Here is a 9,795-nt window from a genome sequence, read left to right as displayed (position 1 = left end):
TGCGTGCAAAATTTAGATGGAGAAGGTAGTCTGAGTTTTGACTTTGTAGTATAGCTAGCATCACTTTATGTGATTTTCTGTGTGTGCAAAACTGCAGGCACTCATTGTTGTGATAGGGACTGGAGTAGACACTGAACTGCATACAGAACACGTGGATGCAATTATTATGTCTGGAACAGCTTTAAATGACGTTTTGCTAGAGAGAGTGGCTAATCTAATCTCTTTTCCTTCAGTCTGAACACCGCAGTTTACGGGAGAAGAGCTCTGAACCAGCGTCAACAGAATAGAGATGTAACAACTCCGGCAATTGGTGAACAAGAGACTTAAAACAAGTAATGTCCTGAAAAGTGAACATGCACTGTATTCATGCCAGTAATCCCTATTTGGCAAAAGCCAGAAGGGAAGTTGACAACTGCAAGATGCCAAGAAGAGGAAGAAAAAAAGAAAACCCAAATGAGCTTTAAAAGAACTACAAAGTACTCCAGGAATAGATTTTAAGCCTTAACAAGAAAACTGCGTAAGCGCTGTGAGAAAAACGACAAATGAAAACAGACTTTGACAGGCAGCACACAGTTAACTGCAAATGGCCTAAATACCATAGGTACAAAAGTGACACTTAACAGGGTCATGGTACACCTGGGCTTCCAGCTGCACCACACCTTCTGCTGGCTGGGCTTCCCGCTGCAGGCTTGCCTCCTCTCCGAGGGGAAAACCGTGACCGTTCCCCACCACCACCCACACTCTCTCTCCCGGGTTTCTGATTACTTTCTCCTGCCGCCCCTTTTCCAGTGAGGTTATTGCCTGCACCCCTCTGGCCCGGGCAGCAGCATCCCTCCAGCCGCCTGGGAGCTTGCAGGCGGGCTGTGCTGCCCTCCCCAAGCAAGTTGTCCCGGTTTCGTGCCTCTCCCTGCACCCCTTCCCTCCCCCACAGCACAGGAGGCCAGCTGTTACAGCTTCAACGGTTTTACAAATGTGTACATTGACCTCATGGCAGAAGCCAGGAGACGTGTGGGATACCACAAGCTCCCCCCCCCACCCCGTGCACACAGGCAGTGACGCCAGTCTCAAGATTCCCTCCCTATTGTAATTATTTTTGCTCTGCGCAGAGATTTATCACATGCAGCTGCCACAAGTTGTTTACAAGACACAAAAGCTATGAAAACAAGGTTGACGAAGTCTGTGTGTGAGCCGTTTTCCCTGGCACAGATTTGTCATACCTCTTAGCTCACTTACGCCCTGGCTGGCCGCGTGGTCTCCAGTAACGCACGGCAATGCCTTCCCTTCGTCTTCAAAGTCAATCCAAGTGTGCATTTTCAGGCAGAGGTTGGGTTTTGACACAGCTGCCTTCCAATTAGGTTTAGCACCCCAGCAAGAACAGCAAAACTGCCCATGTTGTCACATTGTTTCTTTATACTGCCTTTCCCCCTCCCCCCCCCCCCCCCCCCCTTTTTTTTCCTTGTTCCATGGTAAAACAAGTTTTCTGAAATCAACTTTTCCTTTGCTCTCCCAAGGATGAGTAACCGGCTCACGAAGCCTTTGGTTTGTTAGGTACTAGACTCCTGCTCAGTTCTGGATCCTAGCTCCACCTGATGCCCCACCTCTACCTACCTTTGATAATTTTATCTGGAGTTACTTCAAGTTTCTGCTCTGAAAGAATGGACTCACGGCTTGCAAAAAAAAAATGGACTCACGACTTTGCCTGCACCAAAACTATCAGTGCTAGATTGCAGGAAAGCATAAACTCCCTTTTGTTATTATTTTAGTGGGTACTCAATACGAGTAATTTTCTTCCTCCGAGTAAAATAACACCTCAGGGTAAGGAAAAGCTTTTACACGGTGTGCCAGGCACTACTCAGCCAAAGGGGTTTGGCTTACGACTACAGCTGAACTTCTAGGTGTAACCTTAACACAAGTAATAATTTAAAAAAAAAATAAAATAATTGGCCTCAGGCAAAACTGGTCACAAGCAAAGTCCCCAGGGTAAGTCAGTCAGCAAAAATGGAAATGCAGTGCTCATCACACGGGCAGGACTTTGGTGCTCAGTTACACTAATGCCATTTTGTGTGGCATAATGGTAAATGAAAACAGCGCAGAGACCACAGGCTTTTACTTTCAATGAAAACTGTTAACCTGAATGGCAACAGCTTTCTTCCTCATCCTATTTTCATTTTCATTAATGCAGCTGTTCTAGTAGAATTACAGAACTGGTCAGCTCAGCAAGCAAAGCTCAGATTTTTTTTTCTAAACTTGCTGACTTTTTTTTTTTTTATTTTAAAGGGCAGAGTAATGAAGAGTAAAGATCTCTGAGAATGCCCTTTAATGATCCGAGTCCCCTACTTTTTCCCTACCCCACAGCATACTAGCAACCTGCTTTGAGAAAAAAAAAAAAAGAGGAAAAAGTCAAACAACTTAAATCAAACACTGCCAACATATTTGCATGAGGTTGTTCTTTCTTCATCAGTACTTGAGGTATGGGCGTAAGGAGTGTTGCAATAAAGTTCCTTCCTGCATGTGGACAAGGAAGCATCTTCCAAACCTTTACCAAAGATGACACTCGTCTTCGGGTGTCTAGCACCCTTTCAGAACAATCATCTATGTCACAAAAGGATGTCTACTGACCAACTTTTCCCTCAACATTGACCTCACAGTTACACAAAAGTGTACTTCCATTTTATTTCATAATCAACCATTAAAAAAACCCCAAACAACAAAAAAGCCATACATAGGTATCCCAGGAAAAATAGCCTGGAAGTATAAAATACAGTGTGTCCAAAGAGACAAGACACAAGGCTCTTTCTGGATTCACATGCTATTCCTTGCAGACAAAGTATACAGCCATCTCCGGCTATGTTCAAAATTACTTTTTCTAGCTTTATTTCGATAGAAAGTATTTTAAAAAAACGTCTATATTCATACAGTATATTAGGATGACTCTGTTACTGAAGCTGATGCAGACATGAGTAAGTCCCAGTGTTTACTATTTGCTTTTTAAAATATAGTAATTGATTTTAAACTTGAAGGTTAAAGGCAGAAGTTCAGTAGAATTACAAAGAGTACTCCAGAGAATAAATAAAGACTATTTCTGACACTAAAAAAGGATAGAGGCCACAGCAAAACAAAATGCATAGACATTGCAGTCTGAATATTGCAGTCTTCTATTCACAATACCCTTGAATTCATCAGCTATCCTGCTCCACGAAGCTCTCCCCAGCCTCCCAAACAGACAACTGGTTTGTTTTTAAGGATTAGCCAGAACTGAATTTTCCCCTAGAGGTCTCTTATTTCACCGTTGTTGGAAGAATAAAGGTGGGTGACTGACATTCAAGTTAAGTTGAAATGTGAGCTGCAAGTCTTCAGATTTTCCAGTAATAACTCATTTTGATAGCAAAGTCCTTTTCTGAAAGGTAACTTAGATTCTGTTCGCCAGAATACACCCCAATACACCACAGATCTCTTCTAAATCTTGAGTCAACCACCTGTTTAAGTACCTCACCAAGACCTGGCTCCCAGAACTCAGATTTCAACCCAATACAGTCTCTTCTATTTCAGTCTACTAGAATTACTGAGTCAAAACCTTGTCATTGCTAGTCCAAGAAGAGTAAGAGTGGGAGCCCTTGTCCTCCCCCCTCTAAATTTGTCACCAGTGATGTCTAAGAGCTGTATCACAAAGACCTGCAAAGAACGCTTGCCCAACCCCTCTTCTGGCCTTCTCATTTCATCTTCAGGAGAACTTCTCCATGGGCTGTCACATCTCCCAGCCCTAAAGTATTTCTAGGAGCCAAAAGCTGGAACCCTTAGAGGGGTCCCAAGATATACCTCTGAAATTTAACGAGAGTTGCCTACATAGCTCCCTTTGGCCCCTTTAAAAAAATTTCAACACAGCAGAACATGGCCAGGTACTTTTGGCCCACTTTTCAGCATTCCTTTAAACATCTGGTTAACAACAACTGCTAGCGTAGCTCTCTAAACCAAACAAAGTCAGTATTAGCTCAAAAATATTTGTCGCTTCCATTTATTTCAAGAGTAAAGCTGTGTTTTCTGCAAAGCTCGTATTCAACAAAATACTCTGCATGCATCCATTTTTAAAGAAAATATTTTATTACATTATGGGAAAAAAGCATAATCATCCAAAGTTTGTATTGTTAAAAAAATTGAAAATTTATTTTAGACAGCGTGTCGGTATATTCTGTTCCACATGGGAATGATAAGAAGACTCTATATCATTACTAGATATTGCACAGTCTGAAAGAAACAAAAACAAATCACATGATCTTGGGAACCATCTCACATTATGAAAAACCTACAAAGAAAACATTAAAAAAAAAAACAAACACACAATCCTTTCTTTCTACAGTAGCTTTAAGTTTATAATTCTTGGAATGACCATATTCCACTGAAGACCATCTCAGTGACAGGAAGCTTCATTTCAGCAATCCCTTGTGCAAATAAGATTAATAAAAAAAAAAAAATAATAATGCAGTGAAGTCTTGGTATCGTGTGGGTGGCAATAACCACACAGCTGTTAGATCCCTGCCTGGAAAAACAAAATGGGGAAGGAGAAGGAAGGGGATTTAGGCCAGAAGTTTTGCCTGCAACTCCATCTCTGCCGCCCTTTTGAGTGCAACATCCACCAGTAGCTGAAATCCACTAAAATCCTGGTTAAGGTCTGGTGGGGTTGGAGGAGGAGTGTTAAAGAGCCCACTTTGTGCATTTGCACCAGGTCCCAGTTTAGATGCGTCCTCATGGTAGGAGAGGGAGTTGTCTGTGAAGCCGTTGGCCGGGGGCTGCTGCAGGTCTGTGGTCTGGCCTACATCAGCTGGCTGGCAAAAGTGGAAAGGGGCGTCTTTCAATGCAGTCACAGTCGTGTGGCAAATCACCGACGGCCGAGCCAGGACCGATCCCGGGGAAGTCGGCTTGGAAGAGGGCACAGTCTTGCCAAGCGGTGCAGCAGCGGGAAGGAAGGCAGTCTCCTCCAGCAGGGGAATGTAGTTCTTTGTGCTGATGGAAGACTCCACCAGGCCGCCCTCGGGAAGCTTGGTCCCTCGCCGCGAGATAGTGAATTGATTTGGGTCTTTGCCATCCTTCCTCAGCATGTCAGGTAAAAGCCTGCGGCGTGCATTGATAAACCAGTTGCAGACCTGGGAATATAATGACATCTTAATTTCTACCTTCATTCATTTCCAACTATGTGCCATAAGAATCGTTGGGTTAGATTAATGAATCCCTCCAAGCAGTTTCCTTAACTGCAGAACAAAAGAGAGACCTACTGACAAGTTCTGACATGCCTGGCAAAGGCCCTTGCCTTGTCCCGGCTCTTACCCCCGGCTCCCCACTCCTGTTACAGAAAGCCCCGGGACATCTGAAGACTGCTAGCACGAATGGAGGAGTTTAGCTTTTAACTCTGTGCACACACATTAACCTATTAGCTATTGTTCCCTAGCTTAGGTTAATTAACAACAGGAAAACCTTTTCTCTCTGAAGAGAGCCACTCCTCCCACAAATAGTTACTGATTTTCCTTGTTCAACTGACTGTGTCGACAGACATAACATGAATTACCTCATTTAAGTTTGTCCTTGTTTAAATATCAAACCAGTTTCCTGGGCGATACAGGATAGTTTCAAGTTTAACGTCTTTTTTCTGTTTACTACATAAAGGAGGTTTTCTTTCTGATGTTACATTAAGGGAATTTTACTTTATAGCCAATTACAAAATCTGTACTAATGAATTAATCTGGAAAAATAAAGCCCAGAAGCCAACAGGAGCACTCTATATTTAGCACCTCTCAAAACCAAACCAGGGTTTACCCAAGTTCTCATGCAGCCACCTTCCCACGAGGTGGAAAGCAGCAGTTGTCAATAGCTATTCCAAAGATGATCACAGAAGACAAGAATGATGTTTCCAAGGGACCTCGCAGCTGCCAGTGGTATCCCAGGATGAGAATCCAAACTAACCACACCAAAGCCTCATCATACCTACACTAACACACTTGAGTAGCTCTATCCCATATAGGTTGTTCCACTGATCTTACTGGAAGTCATCATACACATATTGTATACGTGCATGCTCTACAGGAACGAGCCTCCAGCTGCCGTTTTAGAAGTGAAGAGTTATATGTTAAGCTGCATATCTATCACCATAAACCTCTGTTGACAAATAAATACCTTCTTCTCACAATAAGTTACCTTATACAGACAATTCATGTCTTTTGGGCCCCGATTCCGCAAAAATTAGCATGCATGCTTGAATTCATGACTGTCTGTTGTCCCAGAAAAGTCATTTTATTCCCAGTAAACAAAGATCATCATAACACACAATTCACTTGTATTTCTCCTTACAAGTGCCGTCAGAAAGACAGTGAGTAACAATAAAAAAGGAAACCTCAAATGCACTGTAAGCATTTGTATCAGTGACTAGACTGCAGGTAAATTAAGAAGAAAACAGAAAACAGCTCCTTTTGAAGTGAGAACTACTTTTTTGAATACCTGTAGTGTGGAAAGGTGTGTCTGTCGGGATAACAGCGCTTTTTCTTGCTCTGAAGGATAAGCATTGTATCGGTGCTCATATAGCCAGTCCCGAAGAATCTGCACGGATTCCTTGGGCAGGTTGCCACGTCTCCTCCGTTTGCCTGAGCCAGCAGATGAGGAAAGATCCAGTGGGACATCCATAGTGTCATCATCCTCCGTTTCACTGCCTGATATTGCAACTACACCTACAATTATAAGAAGACAAGAACAATCAGCCTCCTAAATCCATAAACTACTCAGCTCCAGCATTCTGTGGTTCAGACACTTTTTATTACATTAACTGTCTTTACTATAAATCACAGTATAGCCTCCTATACAGGAGATTTGTCCTGTAGCGTTAACTTGTCACGTTGTAGCTTTTCTGTCAGCTGAACAAAAAGTAGCACCAATGATCTGTTCCTAGGGGAATCCTTCTCCACAAACCCTCATTTTCTTGTTCCCCTGGCAACCTTTTATCTGCTGCATGTTATCAGATAGCTTCAATCTAACGCCAATATTGTCCAAATTTGCTCGCTATGGTATGCATCCAACACTCTTCTTCAAGGGTAACTATCCAGTGGCTGGGCAAAAGGTCAATAAGCAAGAACTTGAAACACCCAACTCAAGCAATGGGTTATTTAATTACTTCTTAACATGCCAACGCTTCCCTCCTGGGAGAGATAGCTTGTAGATTTTATAAATTAATAGCTCATTCCAGATCTATTAATAAAAACTAGTGGAACAAGAAAAAAAAGAAAGGAAAAAATTGTGTCTGCCCCCACCCCCGAGTGGATTTTCACTTAGGAAGAAAAAAAAAGTGCAGGAAAAGGAAAGAACCAGGTGCCCAACTCATGTAAGAGTCCACCAGTTTATGAGGAGACAGACTTCTGTAATTTAATTGCACTTCGGTATCGAAGCACCACAATCATTTAATGTTTGGGTGGGTTGGTTTGTTTGTTTTAAATGTACCACTTTGCATCCTGATTATTTTTTCAACTTCTTGGTTTTCATCTCATGTTTTAATCTGTGCAATGTGCTACACTTACTACAAAGGCTCCAGATTTACAAGTTAACTGCATACCTTTTTTCTTCAACACAAAGGAAGGAACAGATTTCAAAATTTGATTATCCCTTTATATATACACCACACTACTAGTAAGGTGAAGCTATGGTATGTAAATAAAAAAACAAAACACAAAAACAAAAAAACAAGTATTCCAAGTTAGGAAGACTACAATTCTATTCCTTTGGTAGGATATAAAAGTCACTGAGGAAACAAATAGCACTGTAAAATACAAAGAAAACCATGCTTTAAATACCAGGTTAAGCTCACCAGAAATTTTAGGAATCTTACAATCTATATATATATAACTCCAAATAAGATACCATCCATTTTCAACTAGTACAATTAAATACCAATTGCAAGTAAAATTATACTGGCTTTCAGAAGCATTTTCTAGAAACTATAGAAGGAAAACAAGCCCTTAATCTTTCTGCGTTTTGAACTTGGAGGGGGGACAGTTGTTTATTCATAACATCTAAACTAAAAACCTTAATAGTAAAAACAAGTTAAATGTCAAAAGTATTTTTTTTTTTTAATGTGGGCAACCACCCATAGTTCAAAAATTCTGTGTGAGGAAACAAAGTCAGCCCTAAAATATGAATAGTGTGCACGTGAAAGTATAAAACTATATAAAGCTATAGTTATATCGATAAGTAAAGAAACAGAAGGGATTAATGTCATTTAAAAAAAAAAAAAAACAAACGAAACAGAAAAAGGAGTGTGTGTGCAAGTTTTTCTTAATACTTCAGGGTGGGGGTGGGAAGGACCTCTCACCACACTTACAAACATTAGCCAAAGCTGACACGGTGAATTCTTCTTTCTTTCCCCTATTTATGAACAGCTCCAACATCCTTCAATTTAGATTAAGTTATCCAAATTTCAGTGCATATTTTTGACATGCAAGCATTCCCAGCAGGATGATCAATCTGCAATTTGTCTGGCGTAGTTACTTCAGTAACTTACTTAGTATTGTTTTCATTCTCCCAATTGCTGATTTATGTAACCGACAAACACCAAACTGACATACCAAATTTTTCCTGTGGTGATTAGCTACGTGAATTATCCAGTCATGGAACAGGAACAATAGGACAATATTTAAATAGCCAACACAAGATAAACTTCAAATTATGTAAACAGGTTCTTAATTCACATAGAAAGTATGTCAAGTTTGCTTTAAAATGATTCTGAGGAAGTTTGCTTTAAAATGATTCTGAGGAAACCTCTTTATATTTGTCATAGCCTCACGGAAAGTGCTGTCACGCTTGCAACCTAACCTAAGAACATGCCTTGCACAATGGTCTCCTGGTGCCATGAGAAGCACTTCTTGGAACAAAGATCCTGCACAGACAACACGATGGCTCTGCAAAGCAGCTCATCCCTTTTAAATTGAATTTAAAAACTAGCTAAAACTAGCCTACGCTATTCAGACAATGTTTTCAAGTGCACTGTTCTTGTTTGTCAGAAACCAGAAGTGTTGCAGCACTTCAGTGGGCTGGGTTTTTTGTTTAAGTATAGCAGGCAGCAAGACAGGACCTTGGAAAACAAGGAGAGGCAGACAGGGAGGGCTGGAAGTAAGAGGGAAGAGAAGCCAAAGAAACTACTCCTATGAGAAAGTTCAGTGTCTAATGTTTGCGAGTCATATTCACATAGCATAACAAGAAGTCCTCCAGACACACACCACCCATCTGGAGCAACCTCTCCAAGATCTAACACACAGCTAAAAGACTCCATGGGCACCCCTCCGAATTTGAGAGAACTGATTTGACAGCAAAACTTCTTCTGGAACTTTTGCTCTTTTTCACCCCCCCCAAAAAAGTGACAATACTGTCTGAAAGCCAGCAGCATAGAAACGTTTCTCTGTTTTGCAAACAAGACCTTTTGCTAAAGTAAAAGTTGCCGTCTGACTAACCGTAACCTACCTAGCAAGAAATGAGTCAACAGCAGAGCCTGCCCTTTGACCCGCTCGCTTAGTGTGTCATATTAATTGACACAGTAAGTTAGTGACACAAAGCAGGTTTTGGCTAAGCAGGAAACCCAGTGTACTACAACTTCTCCTCATTTAAATGAGCTCATTTAAATAATGATCAGCCCTCTGAACTTGTGGCAGATCTCTCCGGTGCAGTACAGCGTGAGCAGCAACAGGAAGTCATGGCTAGAAATCTCACACTACCCCAGCTGATATTTTTTACTAGAGCAGGAGCCACGTTGTTGCTGTCAAGGCTCTGTTT

At 41.4% G+C, this 9,795-nt stretch overlaps 1 protein-coding gene across 1 annotated transcript; it reads right to left on the bottom strand.

Annotated features, from left to right (window-relative positions):
* Positions 1–4,085: 4,085 nt before the first annotated feature.
* On the bottom strand, positions 4,086–6,706 carry TGIF1 (TGFB-induced factor homeobox 1). The gene is made up of 2 exons (XM_009325048.1): positions 6,484–6,706; positions 4,086–5,138 (listed from the first exon to the last, which is right to left on the bottom strand). The coding sequence occupies exons 1-2, from the start codon at positions 6,664–6,666 to the stop codon at positions 4,572–4,574; spliced, it is 750 nt and encodes a 249-aa protein (XP_009323323.1). The 5' UTR covers positions 6,667–6,706; the 3' UTR covers positions 4,086–4,571.
* Between the last annotated feature and the right edge of the window lie 3,089 nt (positions 6,707–9,795).

Source organism: Pygoscelis adeliae, unplaced genomic scaffold (assembly GCF_000699105.1).
Source record: "Pygoscelis adeliae isolate BGI_AS28 unplaced genomic scaffold, ASM69910v1 Scaffold260, whole genome shotgun sequence".
NCBI lineage: Eukaryota > Metazoa > Chordata > Aves > Sphenisciformes > Spheniscidae > Pygoscelis > Pygoscelis adeliae.
This window is presented reverse-complemented; position numbering and strand designations above follow the sequence as displayed.